General features: G+C 33.4%; 1 protein-coding gene across 2 annotated transcripts in view; it reads left to right on the forward strand.

The window, feature by feature from the left end:
• Window positions 1-26,168, forward strand: part of NCAM2 (neural cell adhesion molecule 2) — a 430,164-nt gene that overhangs the window by 294,712 nt on the left and 109,284 nt on the right. For both annotated transcript variants that reach the window (XM_010977397.3, XM_031458159.2), the window contains exon 9: window positions 21,808-21,958. In XM_010977397.3, coding sequence (XP_010975699.1) covers window positions 21,808-21,958 — 151 coding nt within the window. The remainder of the gene's footprint in view (window positions 1-21,807; window positions 21,959-26,168) is intronic.

Below are 26,168 nucleotides of genomic sequence, written 5' to 3' on the forward strand. Positions count from 1 at the left end.
TTAAAAAAAAAGTCTTAAAAAATATTTAACAGTATAATTGGCAACACCTTTATAGTATAGGATACAACTTAAGATTTTCAACTTCCTTTTCCTCTTTAAATAGAAATTACTAAATGAGACCAACAAGTCCACAATTACTGATTTAAGAAGAGACTGTAGTGTCTCTTATTTTACAAGCTCTAGTGAAATAAAATACTGAATATGATGGCATATTTATAGCATCGTCTTTAAAGAATGAAAGATGATATATAGGCATTTTTCAATATGTCATTGTATTTATACTTCTGAGCAAAATTTTTACAGCTGTATTTTTATTACTTTCATAAGGAGTTTTATTTGTACTTCTGTACCAAAACCTGAAAGTGCGTTCTGAGATGCAATTATAGGCAGTTCTTAGTGACTTACAGCAAGACTGATAAAAACATGGCCACCACCACTAACAATCAAGAACAAATGTTTTCATTGTTTCAATTTCAATATTTCAATTGCTTAATAAGCAACTGAAGCAACAGTAATGATATGTTTGTTCACATATTTTAAAGACAGTCATAGTATAGTTGCTAGACATATTTCTTACTGTGGGTGATAGTATGACAAAAGAGTGGAAATTACAGAAGTGCAGAGACTTTCCAAGAGTCAAGTATTACAGATAATGGAATGTATTAAATTCAAAAGTGACAGAATGTCCAGTCCCTTGAATGTCTCTATCATAATTTGTAAGATCATCAGTGTCTAAAAGAAAATCCTTTCACTTGATGTGACATTGCATTAGAGGATCTCAAATAATCTTTGTTACCGTGATAATCTGCCTTGCTGTGCGATTAAGTCTTTGAGTTAATATTTGAGGAAGGCAGTGGATAATACTGAACCAAGGCTGTACACCAGAATCACGTAAGAAAGTGTATACACGTATGTCTGACTGAGCCTTACTCCATGGGAAATGACTGAGCCCCTCTCCCAGGATTCTGACGGGGTTTATTTAGCTCTTAGATACTCTTAGCCAGTATATTCGACAGGGAATAATGAGGTATATTTTGAAAATTCCTTGAAATTGTTCTTTTGTGTATAACCTATAGAGATCCCCTACCTTTAAAATGACTATATTCTTTCATTGCAAATGCACCAACACACACACATAAAACTACACACCAACACTCAGCCTAATGTGATCTTAATACTCGATACAGCTAGATATAGAATAAAATATATAAAAGGAATTCATTTGTAACTCGTGGATTTCTAAATCATGTTAGCTTTGGTATCCTCAGTTCATATAAATTAGAGCTTAATGAATGGAAATGATGTAGCAGTTGCAACACTGATTCTTTGTTTCAGTTCCTGGGTTTGCCACTTAATCGCTCTGTGACTTCAGATAAATTGACATATCTTTCAGTTCCATCGCTGATAAAATAAAGCTCCTTCAAACTCTTACATTTCTCAATTCTCTAAATCTTTCTATGGATTCAATAGATAATCATGTTTTAAGATAGTTTTTGTCCCCATGCTGAGCCCCTTTTAAATTAAGATATTTATTCATTTTTCAGTTCATGATTTTCAAATAACTTAGTATAGAGAGGCAGTGGGTTTGCAATTTCCTTCTTTTATATAGCTTTTCCATATGTTCAGTTATAAGAAAAGCAAAGAGAACTCTGATAATGTCTTTACATTGGAAAAAAAAAAGGTCAATTTCTGATTGTGGAGAAGAATGCTGAAGAGCATTCTCTTGGCACCTGTAGATTTTAATGCCTGTATTTTTTTCTTTCCAGAGATAGTGGGCTTTTCTGAAGGATTTTGTATTTGACATTTTTAAGGTCCTCCTAATGCATTTTTTCGTGCTAGTGTTCTGAGAGCAATATTACAGATCCCTGCTGGGCAATAGGCAAAATGGATACTTCTATACCTCATCTGATGTAGGTGGTAGAATATAATTAGGCATGTTGGAAATCTTCCTGGATGCTTCAGAGCTCATAGAGAGGTGGGTTTTCAATCATTTACAACTTTTTAGAATTTCTTTTCCAACCCACAGCTTGCGTAGTGATGATCAAAGAAATCTTATCATAAGTTCAACATGTAATTTCAAAAACTATTTTTGAGAAAATTCTGGGAAATATTTAAAAAATAAAAGTATCATTGTTCTTTTTAAAAACATTATTAATTAACTATTATTTTAAAATTATTAAAAATATTTCCTATTGAAAGAATTTTTTATCATGTTTGTAGGATGATATGATAGTAGTTCACAATTTTACCATAATTATTCTGGAGACAATTATATTATTTACATATTGAAAGTAATCTACATACTGAAAGTGATTTTTTTTGGCTTTGTAGTAGAAAATATGTCTTTTTCTTGTAAATGGCATATCATATTGTAGACTTCATATGATATTTACTACTTCTTAGAAGAAATCTACTACCCCTGAGGAAAATATAAAATCATATAGTCATAAATATAGAAATAGTGAATGTTAATAGACTAAACAAAAGTAATAAATTTTCTGATTAATGTAACTTTTATTTACTTATATGATATTTTAGTAGGAAATAATAACTAAATTCAAGAGACAAAATGAATTAAGTTTGAAGGAATTGCTATACAAGTAGACATAGTATATCTGAAAATATTTGAGTAAGTAAGTATAATAAAAAACTTGCAAAAAAATACATTTGATGAGTTATGTTTTCAAGTTTAAGCATGGAGGAAAGATAAGTGCATAAAAGAATGTTAGTCACACAATAATTAATGGATAAAATTGAATATATTTTAATGAGAAGCACCTTAGTGCAATTATTATAAGACTTTCTAAGCCTTTCATTCTTGGATGCTAATAGGGTATGTGTAAGAAAATGTATTTATACTTTATCAAATGAATAGAAACGAAATAATTTTATTATTTATGGATCCACTTTTATTATTTGTGGACCATCTTTTCCCTGGCCCAAATGACCCACCTTGTTCATTTATTTTAATCTCTAGCTTAATTTTTATTCTCTATTATAATCACTACCACATATGCACATCTCAGTCTTTCTGTTCTTCATGAAATGCTTCTGGTAAATGCCAGTCATGGTTTAATTAACCACCATGCCTATTTTACACATGTATCAGGACAGCTCAACATAGCTGGAGAAAAGCTACAGTCTTTCTTAAAATTGTGACCCATAGCTTAATGCATACTCTTTGTGTTGTGAAGCACTCTCCCCACATTTTCCTTGCCCATTTTCTTCACCAGTTTTAGATAACTATGTCATACATTTTCACTGTCCTCTAGTTCACAAACCTCCTTTCTCCTAAGAAGGCTCAGCTGATGACCTCACTCTAACGCAGCACACCAGAGGACTGAAACCAGCTCTGAGACCCCCAGGGACCTGCAGCCAAAGCCCCCAGGACATGGTTCCACCCACCTCAGGCCAGCACCAGTTCTGGGACCCACTGGCCTCTGGCCTCACTTACCAGCAGGTTGACAGAAACATCCTGGACCCCTGGCCTGACAACTACTCATTCTGGAACCCAGTTCTTCCAAGCAGTAGGTCAGCAGTACCCCTAGGAACTATGGGATCTTTGCAGCCAGTCAGGTTGTGATCCACTCTGCCCCAGAGGAAGAGGCAGAGGTCTATGCACAAGGCAGAGCCTAGTGACCAATCAGACTGGAGCCAGCCCTGCCTACCAGACCACTTACAGTAGTCAACCCACCACAAGAGAAGGAACCAGGGAGCCCACATAAGAGGCACCATTAGAGCATATAGCTATGGTGACTAAAAAGGAGTGTGCTGCTGAGACACACAGAATGTCTTCTGCAAAAGACCACTTTTCCAAGGTCAGGAAATGCAACCAACCTATCAAATACACAGTAATAAAACAGCAAGTTAGGCAAAATGAGGTGACAGAGGAATATGTTTCAAACAAATGAACAAGATAACACACCAGAAGAAGAACTAAATGAAGTGAAGATTGGCAATCAAGCCTATGAAGAGTTCAAGATAATGATTCTAAAGATATTCACAAAGAATTTGGGAGAAGGTTGGACGAACATAATAAGTTAGAAGTTTTGAACAAAGAGTTAAAAGATGGATAGAAGAATAAACAATGTGAGGAAACAGAAATGAAAAATACAGTAGAAGGAATCAATAGTAGATTAGATGATACAGAAAAACATCAGCGAGTTGGAAGACAGAGTGGTGGAAATTACTGAAGCTGAACAGAGAAAGAAAAATGAATAAAAAGAGATGAGGACAGTTTAAGATACCTCTGGGACAACATCAAGTGTATTAACATGCATTTGAGGGATTCCAAAAGGAGAAGACATAAAGAAATGGATAGAGAGTATATTGAAGATATAATAGTTGAAAATTTCCCTAACCTGAGAAAGTAAACAAACATCTAGGCCCAGAAAGCACAGAGAGTCTCCAACAGGATCAACCCAAAGAGTACCACATCAAGACACATTGTAATTAAAATGGCAAAAATTAATAAGGAAAAAATACTAAAATCAGCAAGGGAACAGCAACAAGTTATGTACAACAGATTCTTTGCAGATCTAAAGACACATATATAGTGATATTGAGGGGATGGAAAAAAATATTCCATGCAAATTTAAGTGAAAAGAAAGCTGGGGTAACAATACTTATATCAGACAAAATAGACATTAAAACAAAAGTGATAGAGACAAGGAAGGACATTAAATGATGATCAAAGGATGAAAACAACAAAAAAAGATAACAATTATAAATATATATTTGCACCCAACATATGAATATCTAAATACAGGAAACAAATATTAACAGACATAAAGAGTGGAATCAACAGTAACACAATAATAGTAGAGGACTTTAACACCCCACTTAGATTAATGGACAGATCATCCAGACAGAAAATCGTTAAGGAAACACTGGCCTACATTTTCACATTAAACCAAATGTATTGCATAGATACATATAGAACATTTCATTCAAAAGCAGAAGAAAATACATTTTTTTAAAGTGCACATGGAACATTCTCTGTGATAGATCATATACTAAGACACAAAACAAGTCTCAGTAAATTAAAGAAAAAATGAAGTCATATCAAGCATCTTTCTGACCACAACTCTATGACTAGAAATCAAGTCCCAGACAAAAACTGCAAAAAAACCACAAATACATGGAGGCTAAACAGTACACTACTAAACAACTAATGAATCACTGAAAAAAAAGAGATTTTTAAAAATACCTTGAAGGAGATGAAAATGAAAACACAATTATCCAAAACCCAGGCAATGAAGCAAAATCAGTGTAAGAGGGAAGTTCATAATAATACAAGCCTACCTCAGGAAATAAAGAAAAAAAAAAAAAAAAAACCAAACAAATAACCTAACCTTAATTGTAATAAAACTTGAAAAAGAACACATAAAAGCAAAGTTAGTAGAAAAGAAGTCATAAATATCAGAACAGAAATAAATGAAATAGAGAATTTTAAAAAATGTAAAGATCAATGAAACTAAGAGCTGGTTCTTTGAAAAGATAAGCCAAATTAACAAACCTTTAGCCAGACTCATCAAGAAAAAAAAAGAGAGAGAGAGAGAAGGCTCAAATAGGTAAAATAAATGAAAAAAGTTACAAGCAATACCACCAAAACACAAGCATATGAGATTATGAAGAACAGTTATATGCCAATAAAACAAACAATGTAGAAGATATGAACAAATTTGTGGAAATGTGCAATCTCCAAAGACTGAACCAAGAAGAAATAGAAAATATGAGTAGACAAATTACCAGTAATGAAATTGAATCAGTAATAAAACAACTCCCAAGAAACAAAAATCCAGGACCAGATGGCTTCACAGATGAATTCTACCACATATTTAAAGAATTAATGCCTATCCTGCTCAAACCTCAAACATTCCAAATAATTGCAGAGAAAGGACTTTTTTAGCTCTTTCTACAAGGCCAGCATCACACTGACACCAAAATGATGTGATATCACACAAAAAAAGAAAATTATAGGCTAGTATCACTGATGAGCATAATCCCCAACAAAACATTAGTAAACTGAATTAAACAATACACTAAAAGGTTCATACACTGTGATCAAGTGGGATTTATGCCAGGGATGCGAGGATGGTTCAGTATCTGCAAATAAATGTGATATACCACGTCAACAAACTGAAGAATAAAAATTAGATGATCATCTCAATAGATGTAGAAAAAGTTTTTGACAAAATTCAACATCCGTTTTTTGATAAAAACTCTCAAAAAAGTGGGTACAGTGGGAATATACCTCAACATAATAAAGGCCATATATGACAAACCCACAGTTGACATTATAGTGAGCACTGAAAAGCTGAAAGCATATTCTCTATGATCAGGAACGAGACAGGGATGCCCACTTTTGTCACTTTTATTCAACGTAGGTTTGGGAGTCCTAGACACAGCAATAAGATAAGAAAACAAAAGGAATCTTAATTGGAAAGTAAGAAGTAAAATGGTCCTGTTTGCAGATGGCATGATACTATGTATAGAAATCTAAGATGCCACCAAAAAACTTCTAAAACTCATCAATGAAGTCAGTAAAATTACAAGATACAAAATTAATGCACAGAAATGTTTCATTTCTAAACACTAATAATGAACTATCAGAAAGTGAAATTAAGAATACAGTCCCATTTACCATCACATCAAAAAGGATAAAATACCTAGGAATAATGTATATAAGAAGATAAAAACACTTGTGCTTGGAAAACTATAAGATATTGATGAAATAAATTGAAGATGATGCAGACAGATGGAAAAATATATTGGGTTCATGGATTAGAACAATTAATGTTGTTAAAATGACCATACTATCCAAGGTAGTCTACAGATTCAATTCAATCCCTATCAAAATAGCAATGGCATTTTTCACAGAACTAGAACAAATAATTCCAAAATTTGTATGGAAACAAAAAAGACCCAAATACCCAAAGAAATCTTGAGAAAGAAGAACAAAGCTGGAGGGATCATACTCCCTGACTTCAAATTATGCTACAAAGCTACAGTAATCAAACTTGTATGGTTTTTGCACAAAAACAGACACATAGATCAATTGAGCAGAACAGAGAGCCCAGAAAAGAACTCAAACTTATATGGTCATTTAATCTACAACAAAGGAGGCAACAACGTGCAATGGGAAAAAGCAGCCTCTTCAATAAATGATGTTGGCAAAACTGTACAGCTACATACAAAAGAATCAAGCTAGACCACTCTCTCACCTCATGCATGAAAAGCGATCAAAATGGATTAAAGTCTAAATGGAAAACTTGAAACCATAAAACTTCTAGGTAAAAAAACATAGACAGTAGGTTCTTTGACATTGGTTTTAGTAATATTTCTATGGATATATCTTCTCATGCAAGGGAAACAAAAACAAACATAAACAAATGAGAGAACATCAAACTAAAAAAAAACTTTTGCACAGCAAAGGAATCTATCAACAAAACAAAAAGGCTACCTACTTAATGGGAGAAGATATTTTGCAAATAAGGAGTTAATATCTAAAATATACAAATAACTCATAGAACTCAACATCAAAAAAAAAAACTAATTAAAAAATAGGCTGAGTACTTGAATAAATATTTTTCCAGAGAAGACATACAGATGACCTATGGGCACATCAAAAGGTACTCAACATCACTAATTATCAAGGGAATGCAAATTAAAAAAAACACAATGAGGTATCACCTCACACCTGTTGGAGTGACTATTCTCAAAAAGGCAACAAATAACAAGTGTTTGTGAAGGTGTGGAGAAAAGGAAACTCTCATACACTATTGGTGAAAATGTAAATTGGTGCAGCCATTATGGAAAACAAGTGGAGATTTCTCAAAAAACTAAAATTAGAAATAATACATGATATAGAAATTCCACTGCTGGATATTTATCCATAGAAAATTTGAAGACTAATTTGAAAAGATACATGCAACCCTATGTTCCTTGCACTATTTTTTACAATAGCAAGATACAGAAGCAATCTAAGTGCCATCAATACATGTCTTGCTCACATGGATTGACCTAGAGGGTATTATGCTAAGTGAAATAATTCAGACAGAGAAAGATAAATATTGTATGAATTCACTCACAGTTGGAATCTAAAAAAAAAACTAAACAAATGAACAAGCATCATAAAATAGAGAGTCATTGATACAGAGAACAAACAAGTGGTTGCCAGAGGGAAACTGGGTGGCAGAGGAAAGAAATAGGTGAGGGAGATTAAGAGCTACAAACTTAGTCTCAAAATAAGTGAGTTATGAGTATTCAATGCACAATGTGGGTAACATAGTCATACCCACATACCCTTCATATATGCCTATATATTTATGTGTGTGCAAATATGTAGACCAATCACTAGCTACTACATTTGGCTTCCAGATCCATCTGACATCTATCCTCTATTCATAGCAAAATTCCTTGAAAATGTTTTTTAATCTTAGCTCTATCTAAATTCTTCCTCGAGTTATCTTAAATATACTTCAAGCAGGCTTTGACCACATCACTCCACTGTACCTCTTTTGGAAGTTTACTAATGTTTACTTTTCTAAATTTAATGATAAATTAGCAATCCTAAATTTTCTTTTCTGCCTAAGAGAGGCATTGATCCAGTTAAATAATCTTTCTTGCTTGTCACATGGTCTTTGACTTATGCAGCATACTTTCCTATTTTCTCTCTTACCAGTCTTTTGTCTTATAATTGACCTCTAAATGATAATTTCCTCCATCTGTATTTGGCATTTAAATCTTTTCAATAGTGTGTGTGCTTCATCTGTCTACAACATTGAATGCACATCGTGAGTCAAAAGGTAGTGAAAACTACTACAAATCTTTGATGTAATAATTGCAATTTCCATTTACTTTTGAGTTTGCTGAGAGAGTCCTTGACTACCAAACTGAAGTCTGTATGAGAAGACGTGATTTTTAACAGGTATTAACTATGAATAGGTTTAGGTTAATGGTTGAATTCTTTAGGTAAACTAAACATAAATTGCTGACCACTTTTCTTTTAATTACAAAATCTGAAGCCAGTTAAGAGTTTACTATGTACCAGACATTAGCATTGTCTTACTGTATGGCTATTTGTCCTCAATTCTGAATTTTACTGTATCTAGCCAAATCACAGGAGTTGTGACCATACTGGGACAAAAATTTAAAAGAAAAAATCGTATGCTGAAGTAATAGTAGCATAACCATTGGCAAACAACTTGAGTAAATTGATAATTCAAATTGATAAATGTTGCTTAGTGAATTAATAATTTGCTTATTCATAAATTAAAATCTCCTCCGGGTCCAAATGATGATGATTAAGGAGTTCCCATAGACAAGTTCTTTAGAAGCGGAAGGTTTGGAAACAGTGGAATGGTACACTTTTCCTGTGTGTACCATAGAAAATATATTGGGATATTTATATGCCTGCTAGGTGTTTTGATCAGCACCTTGAGATAGCACATTGCATATTTATCCACTATGAAGACTACTCTTCTAATACCTTCTCATAAAATTTACATCCATCCTCCCTGTAGTATAATTATTTGAACACATCTTATACCTCTGTATCCCAATGCACAATTCATAGCTTGATGAAGGCTGTTTCTTATCATTTTTGTTTCTTGTAGCAAAGGTAATATAATTCCCCAGACTGTCTCTGCTTCTTGGCTCTCTAGTTCCAGCAGATATCCCTCTAATAATAATGTTCATAAATTTTGGGCATATTATAATTGATATATCTCAATGTAAAGATTCATCACAGACCTGTTTGAGCCACAATTTTTTTGTTTTATAAAAAGGAATATAATACAGAAATATAGGCCTTACCTTCTCTTTTAATGTTTTTGACAAGTCCACACTGTATCTTTTCCTTTCAACAGTTTAGGCTTGTATCATTGATTCATTTATTTCCTATTTTAGAACCGTTTTAATATACCTTTTTGCTTTTGGTAAAAAATAAATAACATTTCATTGACATTTCCTCTTTCTCCTATTAATTATTTTATTATCTTAATAACTCAGATCCTTTCTGGAAAATGTTTCTCTTTTTTTAAATATTTTTATTGAAGTACAGTCAGTTTACAATGTTCTGTCAATTTCTGGTGTACAGCACAATGCTTCAGTCATATAGAAACATACATATATTCATTTTGATTTCTAACAATTACAAAAAGTGTAGTTTGTATATGCAGTATTTGTTTTAATTTGCCTTTATTTTACCACAAAACAAACAAAATTCAGAAACAAAACCAACCAAAGCAACTCACTAGAGTTAATGTATATTAAACACAGTTTTAATTTTAAGCCATCTCTTAGAGGTAGCTTGCTTCTATGTCTGTGTAACAGAATGATTTGATGAAACTGATTTTCGTGTTTTGTTGTATGGTGAGTAGTTTTTGGTGTTTACATTCATGTGTTATAAAAATAAATGACAGTGCTTTTATTTAAAATGATTATGTTAATTGCAATGAGTCAGATAGTAAGACAGAGAATAGTTCAAAACACATATATAAGGAAATGCATTTTACTCTTTGAACCTCACACCCAAAATGTAGCTATGAGATGTTGAAATAAAGTATATGACTCATTCAGCATAGCTGTGTATTTAAGGAGCATATATTTGCTATAGCACTACCAACACATTTGACAACGATTATATACATTATTTTAATAAAATTTCTATATAGCCAGTGATGTATATATTTGAATATGTATTTGAAATGATATAATTTTTAAAAAGAAGGAAAAAATATGCATGTATGTTTCTAGGTGCTATTCTACTTCATGGTATCAGTCTGATAAAAGTGATGCTGTTAATAGCGATGTGTTGTATACCATGTGAATTCTCATGTATGTGACAAAAGATGGTCACTAGATGGTAAATGCATTCCGTTTTCTGATGTTTGGTGTGGGACTAGTGGCAATTTAAGATACCTGTAGAACTTATATTTCCAGGCATAATGGATAAAGAAGGACTTGCTTTACACTCTGACTTTAAACAATGGCAACAATGGACAAAACTTATGTCATGATGGATGGCACATTGATTCATGAGACAGGAGAAACAAATGTTGTGAGCCGTGTGATTGCTCGAGCCTACTGTGTAGAGAGTTCCCAGGTTGCAGTGCTGGGATGAAGAGACTGATTGTTTTCTCTTAGTTGAGGAGACAGTGTTTTGAATTTGAGTAACTAGGGGTGATAGAAATCACAGGATGGGGCACCAGACAGGGCAGAGCTCTGTGGAGAAGAGACAAATTCAAACAGAGAAAGAGAGAGAACACCAGAGTTCATCAGCGCTTTCCCCAGGAGTCTTCAGTTGAGTACTGATGACTGTATGTGTCTGAGGAGAATATCCAAGGCCATAGAAGGAACCACTGGAATACTGAGGAATGCTGCTTTTGTAGTATGGCCAAAGTAGTCATAAACTAAAGATTGCTCCCAATTCCCCTAAGTTTAAAAGCCTCAAAAAAATAAAATTGTTTTCAAGTAGCTTAGCAATATCTCAGGAAAGAGACCAAACGTACTGAAAGGTCTAAAAATATATATAAATATATAGCTCTCAAAATACATAATTCGTAATTTTTGGCATCCAGTAAAAATTATGAGATATACAAGGTACATGAAAATATAACCCATAATTGCAAAGACCACATCAATCAAAAGAAACAGATCCATTGTCACAGATAACAGTATTAATAGGTAAGAGCATTCACATACCAATTTTTTTACGTATACTGCATATGTACAAGATAGAATGAAAACTGAGAAACATGACAATATAAAAGACTAAATCAAATCTAGAAATTAAAAAATATCAAGTAAAAAAGGCATTGAATGGGGTTAACAGCAGATTAGATACTGCAGAATGAAAGATTTGTGAAACCAAAGACAGAAAAATACAGTTTGTCCAAAGAAAACATAAACAGGAAAAAGACTAATATAAATATAGAGTAGTCCTGGGTCTTTTTCATGCTTTGAGTAAGTGTTGGCCAAAAATGGCTCAGAAGAGGGTCTTCATTTGTCTCATTAGATAAAGCACAGAAAGAATGTTTTCAGAATGCTTTATATTTCTTCATACTGCGTTTTCTTATAGGATGTCTGGTAGGGATTTGTATAAAGATATACTAGAGGAAAAGGATAATGACTATGGTTAACATTTATGGAATGTATGCTAAGTGTCAGGCATTTTTTTAAACATTTCATGCAACATTATTGTGCTACTTCACTTTGAATACTGTGCTTCTTGCTTTTCAAAAATCTTTCATTTGTCTATAGTTTGAACAAGATTATCATACTGCATAGACACTGGTTACTAAGCACAACGCTGATTATAATAACATTTATCATGTATCTAGCGGTGAGCCTACACAACCATTTTTTGTTTGTTTGTTTTTTGAACCTACAGAAACTTAAGTAATTCTTACCAGACATGGGGAAAAGGCAACAAACATTATGTATGGTATATTAGCCAACTTGTACTATGATAACTGCAAAATAAATGACACCAAAATCTCAGAGACTTTTGATACAGAAATGTATGGGTTTATAAGTAGGCTGCAGCAGCATGCTCTAGACATTAATTTTAATTCCAATCTGCTCTGTATGTTCTAACAGTTCAGGAAATGAGATAAAGGAACACATCCCATCTTGGTTACGATATTTAAAAATTCCCATGATAAAATGTATGAAGTAAATGTAAAACAAAGTGAAAGCTGTAGAACAGTATCATTGAATCCTACATTCTATCGCTCAGCTTCAGTCATTATGAATGTTACTTCATTCCAGTTCTAATATTTTCTAGTATTGTTTTCCAATAGGTTATGTTTATGTTATAGAGCAAAATATTTTAAATGTTGGATTAAAAAAACATCAGACCAAACCTATGACTTATTCAAAGCCCTGGGGCAACGAAGCCAGTACTTACTGGTCATTCCATTACTTCAGAGCAAGCAGTGTGATTTAATACTGTGATATCATTATTCACAAGGTAAGTTCAGTTATTTGCATAAATCATCACAGTGCATCTGGCCATCTTATAATAAGTGCTGAACAGGAAGGATTTCAGGGTATAACGTGCCTCATTCTTTCAGATCTCTTCTCTTTCTTCTGGTTGTGTGCCATAAAACCAAAGTTTACCTCAAGATAAAATTTAATTTTTAGATTTCAGTATCCTCCTGGCTTCTTGATCACTTATTGATTTTTTAGTAAGTAGTTGTTCTTACTTTGCTTACTTTCCACTATGAAGGACAGACAGGAAGATTGGAAATTCAAAAACAATAGTGATCATCCTGTTTTTCATGGTTTCTTAATCTTGGAGAAAGCAATGAAGTTTTACATGGATTGATAGCTTGAATCAGTGGGATTTTCCCCCTGGCTTTCTACACTGTCCTCTTACTTATGGCTTGAATGCCCTGAGTGTCAAATATTTTGTTCTGTTGTCTCCAGATTTGATTAAAATTGTTACTTATTCAACAAAAAATAGGTATCTTGTCATTCAGAGTCGCTGACAGTCATGCCAAAATTATGACCAGCCTTCTATAAGCACATTCCCTCGTTCTAATTTATTTGCTTAAAGCTCCAATCATAATGAATGGCCATAATAAGTAATAGTGATATAGACATGGGGTTGGGATATCTAATACGGCTTTGACTAATGTATACATTTTGGGAATGTGATGCATAATCATTATAATCCACAAATTTAAAACCATTGAATAGTAACACAGAGCTTACGTCTGTATAAAGCCTACAGGATTGGGCCTCTGACACCAAAGTCATGGCATTTGAGCAGGGAAGGTCCTCCTGATGAAGAGCAGGGTCAAGGATACATCAAAGCCATTCACAAATGTAATGGCAATTACAGATAAATTTAATATATAGGGTTTTATTATTGGTATTATGGATGAAATAAAATATAAATCACATCATCTGGTAATTTAACCATTAAATGTGAAACGTTTTATCATTTATTTAGTAATTTTGCTGTCCAAATAGTAGTTTTTCATCCGAATTTTAATTTTGTCTTTCACTGAATAGCTTACATATTTTCATTGAAAAACTATTATAAAAAAATTGGCATGTGGTTCATGGGATCATGAGAAGTCTAGCAGCAATAAAGAACTGCTGAGTAAGAAGAAAATCGGAGAGTTGTTATTTCCCCTTGAGGTAGAATGCCTTTGGACATCACAGTAAAGCGGATACTGTGTAAACTCATACATGGAACATTTAGCTCTGAATTATCAGATGTTTTGTGCCAATTTATTTATCATGTACTTAATAGGTACTAAGCTCTTTTCAAATATTCAAATCATTTAGCCACCCTAGCAATACTATAAAGGCTGTACATTTATATTCGTTATACAGAGAGGGAAACCGAGGTATAGCTAACTGATGTAATCAACTCCAAAGCTTGTAGGTAGCACAAACAGGGTGTAAACTTTCCCATCTGTTCTGCAGTCTCTGATCTTAGCAACTATGTTATGCTAAAGTAGACAGCACACCTAGGCACTAATATAAAACATTCAGGTCATATTCTGAAAACCAGCATTTTGTCAATTATCAGTTAGATTTCACCGTATCTAATTTTTTTAATTCAAATCTTTGAAAGTTTATTCTGCTTTTGATTTGATTATCATAGCATTATAATTTCAAATATTAAAGTACTGAGATAATATGAAATAAAATGTATAAGGTTATTAAAATATGATGTTAAGTCAAATGTGAATATATGCATCCGTATCTATAATTGTATATACCTACAACAATCTACTAATGATAGATCAGATTTCCCATCGAGGGATTTGTGACAAAAACCTGAAAATACTCTTTTCCTCCCTTTTTTCATCACCACCTTCCAAGCCAATCATTCACTTAAACACTGTTGATTCTTCCTGAATGTATTTTTAGAATCCACACATTTCTCTTCATCTCCACGACCTCTACCTTTTCCCAGAACATTATTAAGTGCAGTATGTTTCTAGGGGTTTTTACTTCCCTCTTTCAAATTTATTTTTCACCCCACAGCAGAAGTGATCCTCTCAAATAACAAATGCACTCTCTTTACTCCTTGGCATGAAACCTTTACAGTCCTTTCCAATTCTTCATAGAACATCCATATTCCTTCTTTTGGTTTTAATTTTTAACATTTTCATCTACATATAATTTATATAGCATGCATTTTACCTGCAGAAGGGTAAAATTAAATAAATTGCTTTTTAGTAAATTCATAGTGTTGTGCAATATTCAACACAGTAAATCTGGGGACATTTTCAACATGCCAAAAAGAAATCCTGCCCCTCTTGGCCATTAGCTTACAATCTCCTTACCACCACCTGTCAGCCTTAAGCAACTCCTTTTGTACTTTTCATATCTATAGATTTGTGCATTCTGGGAATTACATATAAAGGGAAGCACTCAATGTGTGGACTGTGTTACTAGGTTTTTAAACTTAGAATAATGTTTTCAAGGTTCATCTATGTTGTAGCTTGTGTAAGAACTTCACATATTTTATTGCCAAATAATATTCCATTACATGGAGATTGCATATTTTATTTATCCATGTGTGAGTAGATGGACATTTGTGTTGTTTTCACTGTTTGGCTTTATTAATAATGCTCTTACGGATATTCATGTGTGAGTTTTTTGTGTGGACATAGATCTTTAATTCTCTTGGGAATGCAATTGCTGTGTCATATGGTAACTCTGTCTTTAACATTTTGAGTAGCTGTCAGACATTTTATCAAAAGCGGCTGCACCATTTTACATTCCTACCACATGTGCATGAGGGTTCCATTTCTCCACATCCTAGCCAACTCTTGTTATTATCTGTCTTTCTGTTTATAGCTATCACAGAGTGTGTGAAGTGGCATTGTGGTTTTGATACGCATTTTCACGATGGCTCATGATGTTGAGCATCCTTTCATGTTCTTACTGGTCTTCCCTTGACCTTTGAGGCTCTTTTTTGGCAGTCTTGTCTATCTCTCCAGCCACTTCATCTCTCTCCACCTCATATTGGCCATGCCAGCTCCCGTGAGCTTCTTTCCACTCTTTGAACATGCCATTTTCCCATCTATTCCAAGCCCATGTAGTTCCCATCTCCTCCCTAACTTTTCCTCTTGTCTGCCTGGCCAGGGCTGACTTCATGAGTGTGTGCCATGAACAACTGCATGGAGCCCAACCCTCAAAAGGGGCCTGTGCTGGATTTAAAGTGCTGCTGTGCCAGTCTTTAAAATTCATAATAATTTTTGAACAAGACCCCACGTTTCATTTCTCAGTGAGCTCCGCAAATTATGCAGCCAGTCCAGTGCCTTACTTATCCGTCAGGTCCCTGTTTAGACAGAAATGTCTACAAGTACTTGGTCCTCACCTCTGTGGACTGTATTAGATGTTCCAGATGAAATTTATGATTTGTTTCTAAGTCTTTTGACCTATGACACTAAGGGCTTTGCCTTTCTGATTCATCTTTGTGTCCTCAGTACCCAGTGTAGTGCTGGTCATGTAGCTGTGGTACAGTATGTAGTTTAGACACATAGTTATGGCTCACACGGTAAGCATTATGACAAAAGTAATTCAGAACATGAACCAGGGCCAGACGGCCTGGGTGTTCTGCCGCTATCACAGGATGTAAGCTGTGTGGGACCTGGGCAGGTTATCTAATGTTTCTAAAGTGCCTTAATTTGCTTATCTTTAAAATGAGGATGATATTAGTCCCAATCTCATAGCAGTATTATGAGGATTGAGGGAACTAATGAATGTAAACTATTTAGAATAGTGTATAACTGTCATTTGTTATGTGTGTGAGCTGTTAACCACTGTTATATTCCACTCCTATATGTTGAATAAATTATTGCCTATATGTGCAAAGAGAAGAAAAGGACCGTAGAACCTAGTAAAGAAACTACATAACTTAAGAAATTTTATTGCATCCATTACTCTTTATTCCTTCAAACGTGTACTGCTTTTAGGGCAGATAATTGTGCAAAAGTTCATTTCATGATATCAAAATAGGAGAAAATTAGGAAGGTAGGATCAAGCCCAGAGGAAAGAGACATTAATACTAAGAGTAAATACAGGGATCTTGTAAGAAAGGAAGACAATATTTCTGCTTAAATTTTTTTTGCACAAACTAGTCAATTTCATGATATTTTAACATGGTTTGGGGAAGTCAGTTTGGGTAAATTAATGCCAGTAACCTTTGGGGAGAGTCTGTTTCCTATTTTATACATTTAGCAGTTATGCCTTGCTGCTATCTTTGAGTATTTAAAGCTAAGTTTAATTTATATTCAATAGAAAATTAATACAATTATAAATAAGGCAAGCAGAATATATAATACAAAATATCCTCCTTGGAACTTCATAACATACAATGAGAAACAAAAGAATACACAATCCAAGGGTGCAAATTTATTGTATGTCTGCATGTGTCTTGGGTTCTGCAAGTGTTCTCTATTAACCTGCCCAGTATCAGGAGATCTTATGTGCCCCAGTCTCTTCTCTGCACCTGCTGGCTTCCCTCAGTTCTTCCATAAGCCTCCTGGTGGCATATGCGTAGAATTCTCTCTACAACACTACTCTTCTTTCACCATTTTCAGATCCCAGTCCACACTTTGGTTATTAAGGAACATGCCTCTGACTCAAACCCACCCCTGTCCTCAAGACCCACCTCCAAAATAGAACTGTGATGGTCTGACATGGTATTTTTCAGTTTATTTGTACTCTATTTTAAAAGTGGTATCTGTCTTCTCTGTTACATTCTAATTCCACAAAAGATGGAAATTTTTCTGTTTTGTTCAGCATGTATCCCCTGTGCCTGGATGCCTATTGTAGAACAATGGCACCTACAATAAAAATTGTTGAGTAACTGATGTGATCCACAATTCTCTCTATTGGTCAATGACTCTAAAAAGATTCAAAGATGTGAGTGTGAGGAAGAAGAAAGACAGGGAATACTGGCCACCTCAGAGGCGTTGTGCACTACCATTGGATCCGAAATTTGGCCATAAATATCTAGTCAGGCAAAATCACAAAAATAAACATGATACATTATGTAATTTCAAATGTCCAAAAATTAAAATTTACCGCAAAATATTTCTGTTTGAACAAAACTCAAGAAGGTAGCTATCACATAGATGTTTGATTAAGGAATTATTGAAAAGACAATAAACTCTATCAGTAATAATTTTATAAAAATATTAAAATACTATCCAAATAAGCAGTTCTTAAACTGACCTTCAGGAAAGGCAAAGATATAATATCAAGTCAAATTTTAGAGTTGCCTTTCTGTGAAGGATTGGAATAATAATGAACAGACACTTCACTTTCTAATCATCTTACTTAATGTAGAGATAGAACCTGAAAATACTAGATGGACAGCTAATATACCCATTAACCTGTCTCAATCAAATATCCAATGTCCTAAATGAATCTTCAGTAGGTGGTGAATCAAAGCCAAGATATAAATGAATTTTCTTTCAGAAATGTGTAATGCTTTTTTGTAGCACAAAGAAAAAGATGTCCTTTGGAATGTCAGATATGAGAAGGAATGTCTTTGGACTTCTGGTCAGAAGCATATTGTGCACTATTACAGAGCCAATGCCAACTCTGAAAATGACTTACAGTTTCCTAGGGAATCACACACCTTCCAGAAGAAATTCTACTCTTCCAGAATTTCTGTTAATTTCAGATATGTTACTAACTTTTAAATACCAACATTTTTTGCTAATAACATGCTACCTTTATATACACCGATAGTTTACTACAAGTCAAAAACCATATCATTTGTAACAGATAATAACTAAAGGACCTGTTTATTTTTAAAGTGGGCAAACTTACTTTTTAATACTGCAAAAGAACAACATTTTTTCCTAATGAAAGAAGGAAGAATTTGCTTTGCATCATTAATAATATATATTGCCACATAATAATAAAGACATTAAATGCAAGTTTTTATCCCATAGTAATTAATAGCTGAAGGATTATATTTCCATTATTCAATTTAACTATGACTTACTTTGCTTTATCAAAATATTAGAATGTAATGGTTCTGTCCTAAGTACTAGTCCAAGTGACTTTCACATGAAGTACCAAAAAAAGTTCTCACATTTGTACAACTATGATGTCAACCTACATGATAAATTCTGAAGATATAAATAAATAAATAAATAAATAATTAAATAAATAAATAGTCAACCAGGGATAAAGAGAGTCATGGGGGGAATCTGAGATGGATATGTGAAGGCTCCTTAGAGAAAGTACAAGAATGACAGTACAAGTAATTCAAATTAATTGGAATCCAAATTAACAGTATCCAAATTGTAAAGTGTGCTTATGCAGAAAGGTACGTATAGAAGTCCTTAAACACTGGGCGGAGGGATTGTGGTTTTATCTGTGAGGTGATACAATGTTATTTATGATTGTAGAGCACAAAGGATGTGAAACCTTCATAAAGTTATCAGAATTAAAAGTTTGCTTTAAAAAAACTTCTAGCTACACAAGAAATAATTTCCGCAGCTGGAATGATTTTTTGCTAGAGAAACGTAGGAGATAACATAATGTTGGTAGCTTTTGCAGAGTCAGGGCGTCTTTTTCGGTCATGTTCAGCTTGAATGTGATTGTTCATTCTGAAATCCAGAGATGCCTGTCAATATCCTTCCAACTCAGCAGCACAACTAAGACTGTAAATGGGGAGGCAGAGAGCAGCTAGATCTATGGAAACACAGTTGCTGGAGATTGGAAATGGTAATGCCAAGCAATATGATAAATTGAGATTTCTCATCATTTAGAATACAAATAGGTAAATAAAAGTTCAGAAACTGATCCAAGACTGAGGTCGTGGGGCATAGATATGAATTAATATCATTCATGGAAGGAAAGGCAATTGGGAGAAAGAAGGCAGGTGATGCGGGGTAAGGGTGTGATGCGTTCATCTGCATGTGCTGGTTTGAGATATACGTCAAATGGACTTGCCCTGCGTGCAATATATCTAATTCTGAAGCTCCAGGGAAAGGGTGATCCTTGGTGAAGAAGGACTGGCTAGAGATCATGAGAGAAGATGTGGGTGGGATAAGAGCGCCTAAGTGGGTTGTACTGACTGGCTAGAGTCCAGGACAGAATGTGGAGGTCTGCAGGAAGAGGAGGAGGCTGCAACCAAAATCAAGGAATAGTCAAGAGGTGATACTGGGAGAAAAATCAGTATTACATGAGTGTTCTGAAAGCCAAGGGATGGCAGTGCAGAAGAAAGGAAGGATAATTTAATAGGATTTAAGGATGAACTGAGGAGCAGTAAGGAAAGGACCAAAGAATACCCGTTTAATTATTGAATGGCAGTTACCTTGTAAAACAAATTGGCCATTTTACTTTCGGGTTTATTCATTCTGATTTTCTGTGAATTCTTGCTTTTTTTTTTTTTTTTTTCTTTTCTCTCAAGTAAATGGGTTTGGCAGCTGAACATCTTAAAAATTGGCAGAAGAGAATGCCCTTCTGTTTGAAAGCCTCACCTTGCTACTTCTTTAACAATACTTGGGAGTTGGGGAACACACTTTTGACCTAGAAATCTTGATCTAAGTTGCATAATATAGCCCTAAGATGCTTTTGTTTGTTTCTTTGTTTTCAAGACCATTTTTCAGATGGTAAATAAATTAAGAATGACAGGATTATATAATGATTGCATTCCTAAATAAAATTAAAAAAGCAAGGAAAGTAATTATATTGTGCCCCAATTAACTACATGTTTGAAAAACAGCTTTATGATAGTCAGTCTTTTGATATTAATAAAGGAGAAATAATTAAACACCAAGTTTTAATGAGATAAAGTGCACACATGTGTTGAAACCTATTTGAATCTCAGTCATATAGAAAATTAAATAACCATTATACTGTTTATAATAGGATACATATTTCAATTAAATGTATGATGTACAATATATTATTGAACACTAAAACCTCAAATATAAAAACAATGAATTCAGTGATATGAGAGCACATGTTTCAAATGAGTTAGAGTGTTGAAAGTTCACTGTAGTTCCTGATAGTACAGAGTAAGATTCAATAAGTAAAATGTCTACGTTTTAATGTGTGTGCTATACAGCTATTTAAGTGATTTAAGAAAACAATTTTAGATATGCTAATTATGTTGTACACAATTCTTATCTGAAACATAATCTGTAGACTATTGAATTATAAGCAATTCCTTGATTTGAATCATAATGTGGAGTAAGTGATTATTTCTACATTGTTTCCATTGACTTCCTAACGTAGTGCTGTGGTTTTAATAATGTGTCTGTGATGCATATGGTACCCATTGTGCTTATGAGCAATGCTGTTGCATTCATTCAAAAATGAAAACTGTAAATTCCTCTTAAAGGCTTTAATTTTCATACATCTTGGTACATTTCCTTACGTGGTGAAATATGAAACTAAAGTGCCACAGGCATATCATATTCACTGGTAGGTTTTAGCCTGAATTGAATAGGCATTGTCCTTGTTTTGTTTATGTTTGCAAGGAACACAATTGGAAGCCAACAGAATTCTTCCTAGAAGAACATACTTTATAAAAAGCAAAGAGCATACTAAATAAAAGAGGTGGATAAAATGTATGTGTAAGTTTTTACTATGTAACTGTTAGTGTTGCTGTAAGCAAGTGGGCAGATAAAATGGATAAGCTAAAAACAATAAGGTATAAATATAGAAACACTACATTTTTTACAAAAAATTAATCCAGGTAAGAGTATTTTGTCTGTGATAAATGCCATATGTTTCATCATCATTTGTCATAAAACAAGTGTAAAATGTTTCTTTTCCTCAAATCCATGTAAACAGAGCCCAGACGGCCGTATCGAAGTCAAAGGGCAGCATGGAAGCTCATCGCTGCATATTAAAGATGTGAAGTTGTCAGATTCAGGGAGATATGACTGTGAAGCTGCAAGTAGAATTGGAGGGCACCAAAAAAGCATGTACCTTGACATTGAATGTAAGTTCTCATTTTGTATTTTTATTGAAACAACTTTTTCTGCTTTGAAAAATATGAATTTTTGTAGGAAAATCAAAATACGTATGTAGTTCATGTTGCAGTATTTAATGCATAACTTTGGAAGGAAGGTAGCCATTCAAAGGCAGTTATCAGAGACATCTAGTGGCAGCTGTGGTAGATTTCACAGTGCTATGTATTTAATGGCCTTGGTATTGCTTATCCTGAAAATTGTGACTATTTTTACGCAACATTTAACCCAAAACACAAGATAAACTGAACTATACTAGTTATCAGTAGTTGTTCAACACCTCCTTAGATTTTTATCTTCGTATTTATAATTCTAATGGTCCTGTGTTTCACAGGTGTAGTAAGAATTTCATTTCTCATTCAAGTTTTGTTGAATTATTTTACATACCTCACAAGTTATTGTATAATATTTTAAATACAATACTTAGGATATTCTATTTTTCAAGGACTGATTGCTAACAAAGTACAGTTGTTTTTTTCTTTAACTTAAAAAAATTTTTTATTGAAGTATAATTGATTTACAGTTTTAGTTTCAGATGTGTAGCAAAGCAGTTCAGTTACACATATACAAACATACATTTTTTGATCTCTGATGCAGTCCTCCTTTGCTTTAGGCTTGCAAATTTGTTTATTCAGCTTTAATTTGTCTGGAATTTCTAAGTAGCACTTTAACTGCATCCCACAAATAGTAATATGCTTTGTTTCTCTTTGTTTTCAATCAAAATTAGGTTCTATTTTTCCTTGTGATTTCAATAATTATTTATAAGAATATGTTTAACTTCCAGGTATTTAGTGTTTTCCTAGCTATTTTGCTGTTATTTCTAAGTTAATTCAGTTGTACTTAGAAAATACCCTTTGTATGATTTTGATTTTTATATTTATTGAGGTTTAAATCCTAGAATATGATCTATCTGGTGAATACATAAATTGTACTTGAGAAAAATATGTATTTTGCAGTCATAGAATGCTGTGCTCTATAAATATCCATTAGATCAAGGTGAGTGACAGTGTTGTTTAAATCTTCTATATCTTTACTGAATTTGTTTTCTTCTATCGGAGTGAGGGTTGTTAAAATCTTCTGCCATGATTGCAAGTCTTTTCTCTCGTTAATCCATTTGATTTTTTGCATCACGTATTTTGAGGCTCAGTGACACAATACGTATTTGTAGTTTGTATCTTCTCTTAGTTTCCTACTGTTGCTGTAACCAATGATCACGAATGTAATTGCTGTAAAAAAACACAACTATATTTATTATTTTGCATTTCTTGAGGTCACAGGTTGGAAGTGATGCTCACTGGGATAAAATCAGAGTGTCCCTTGGGTTGTGCTCCTTTGTGAAGGCTCTATGCGAGATTCCCTTTTCTTGTCTTTTTCGGTTTCTAGAATATGCCCACCTTCCTGGCTGGCAGCCTGCTTACATCTCCAAAGCTAGCAATGGCAGATTGAGTCTGTCACATCACATCACTTTGACTCTTTCCTTCCTCACATCTTCTCTTTCTCTGACTTCCCTGCCATTGGACCCACATTGGATAATCCAGCATAATCTTAACTCAAAGCCCTTAACTTAATCCCTGCTGCAAATTTCCTTTTGCCATGTGAAGTAACATGCTTACCGGATCTGGAGATTATGCTGTGAATATGTTTAGGGGATCATTGTCCTCTCTCCCATGTATGTTTTCGTCATGAATTATTGATTTTCTCCACCAATTTCTGACTCAATATATTTTACCTAATATTCAAATAGCTGTTCAAGTGCTCAGATGCTTATTGTTTGTATACCCTTTCCACTCATGTACTTTTCACCCAGTTATATTTTACGTGAAGCTAAAATGTGTCTTTTTAGACAGAGTATGATAAAATAGTGTTTTTTTTTAATCCACTCTGTCAATCTCTACCTTATAATTGGAGTGTTTAAACTAGGAGTTAGAAATAAATGGGTCAAGTAATATGTATTTTAGATTTTGCTAGACCTTATGTGGTCTTTGTCACCTAGAAACCATTTTAAAGACTTGTTGATTTTTTTTCCTCTTACAAACCATGAAAAAATTTTAAGTCATTCTTAACTGTAAATAATACATATAACAGGTTCTTTGGCTATATTTTGCTCATGGGCCATAGTTTGCCAACCATTATGTTTAGATTATTATATTTAATGCAGTTATTGATATAATTTCATTTAGGTCCACAATTTCATTTTTTTCTGCTTTTACCCCTTGTATTCCCATATTATACTCTTATTTTCCTGCCTTCTTTTGAGGTGTTTGAAAACTTCAATATTTCATTTTAATTTGTGTATTGGTAGTATATCTTTGGATTGTGTTTTATTCTTGTTTTATTTTGCTTATTTTCTTTAGGGGTCATGATATACAAACTCGACATTTCGCAGTCTATATTGAGTTAATAATCTGACACTTTACATTAAATGTAAAAACCTTGCAACCATATAGGTACCTTTATAAGTGCTCCACACTGATCTGTTTTTGTTATTGATGTCATATGTATCACATCTATATTCATATTCGTGGAAAATCTCACTAGAAATGATGATAATTTTTGTTTTAAAGAGTTATAAATATATTAAGGAACTGAAGAGAAAAAACTGTTATTTATTTATTTATCCCTTTACCATTTCTTTTTGTCTTTCCTCCATCCTGCATCCAAAGATCTAGATTTCCCTCTGCTATTATTGACCTTCAGCCAGAAGATTCTTCCCCATTTCTTGTAGAGCATAGTTTTCAGGACAGAGTCTATTATTATAATTTTTTTTTCATCTGAAAATGTTCTCCCTCTCTGTCATTCCTGAAGGTTTTTTTTCCCTGGAAAGAAATCTGGGTTGATGTGATTCACTGTCTTTTAGCCTCCTTGGTTTCTGATGATAAATCCATGATAATTTGAAATATATATCCCTTGCATGCCATGTGTCACTTTTCTAAAGCTGCTTTCAAGTTATTTTCTTTACCTTTAAGTTATTCATAGCTTTAACTAGGATGTGTCTAAACGTGGCTGTCTTTGAGTTTATCCTTTTTGGAGTGTACTGAATTTCTTGAATCTGTAGTTTTATACTTGTCAATATATTTGGGCAGTTTTTGACCCTATGTCTTCAAATATTTGTCCTGTCCTAATCTCTTTCTCATCTCTAGAATTCCACTCACATGTCTTAATGATCTGTGAGACACATGTATGTTAGAACTTTTGTCTCAATGATCAGTGAGAAGAACAATGAGAAATAAGATATATGTTAGAACTTTTGTCTCAATCATCTGTGAGACACTGTTTCTCTACCTCAGCTTTAGCTGAGGCTTAAAGTTAGATGTTCAGATTTTTAATAGTATTCTTTATCTGTAAGAAGAATAATTCTCCTTATGTAGACTGAATTTCAGGTAAAGCAAAGGAAAATGTTTTATATTTTAAGATGAATAAATACACTATCAGATTTTAATCATGCATTTAATTGACATATTTCCTTTTTTTTCAATCTCTAAATAAAAGGAGTTTCTCTTGCAGATCTAAAAACACATGAATTCTGTACTTAAGCTACCATCTCTTTTTTTCTCCCCATGATGAATTCCTTTTAAATATCTGTTACAAATTATTTATAAGTCTCTTGAAGTCTAGCTTCCTCTTTGATTAATCCAGATTCTTTATAGTATGTCTTCATATGCTTTAATCAAAATGCTCTGTTTTTTCACAAATTTACTCATGAACTCCAGGACAATACTAAATATGTTGGGAACCCAGCTCATTTTTCAAACCTTATACTACATTTAAGCATAAATTTTAACTTTGGCAAGATGTAAATTTGCCCATGTATGTGCTCAAACTCTATTGTATGTATATGAGATCACCTTCTAGGTACTTACTATAATTTATTAAAACTGAGTCATGTAAAAAATGTTTAAAGTGGATGAACATAATGGTGAGAACTTATGGTAAGTCATGTAAATATGAAAAGATAATTCATACTTAAGTAGAAAATAAAATAATTATTCATCTCAATAGCATTCATTGCTAAAATTCAGACTTTATTCATGTGGTAGGAACAGAGAAAAATGCCACTATGTTATCATTTGTCTATAGTTATTATTTGGGGGTATGGAATTAAATAATCATTTAGAATATGTAACCATGGTTATAATTTAAAATTTAGCAGTTTTCTCTCTTTCATTTGTAAGTAAACTTAAA

The sequence above is a fragment of the Camelus dromedarius genome, chromosome 2 (genome assembly GCF_036321535.1).
Source record: "Camelus dromedarius isolate mCamDro1 chromosome 2, mCamDro1.pat, whole genome shotgun sequence".
Lineage (NCBI taxonomy): Eukaryota > Metazoa > Chordata > Mammalia > Artiodactyla > Camelidae > Camelus > Camelus dromedarius.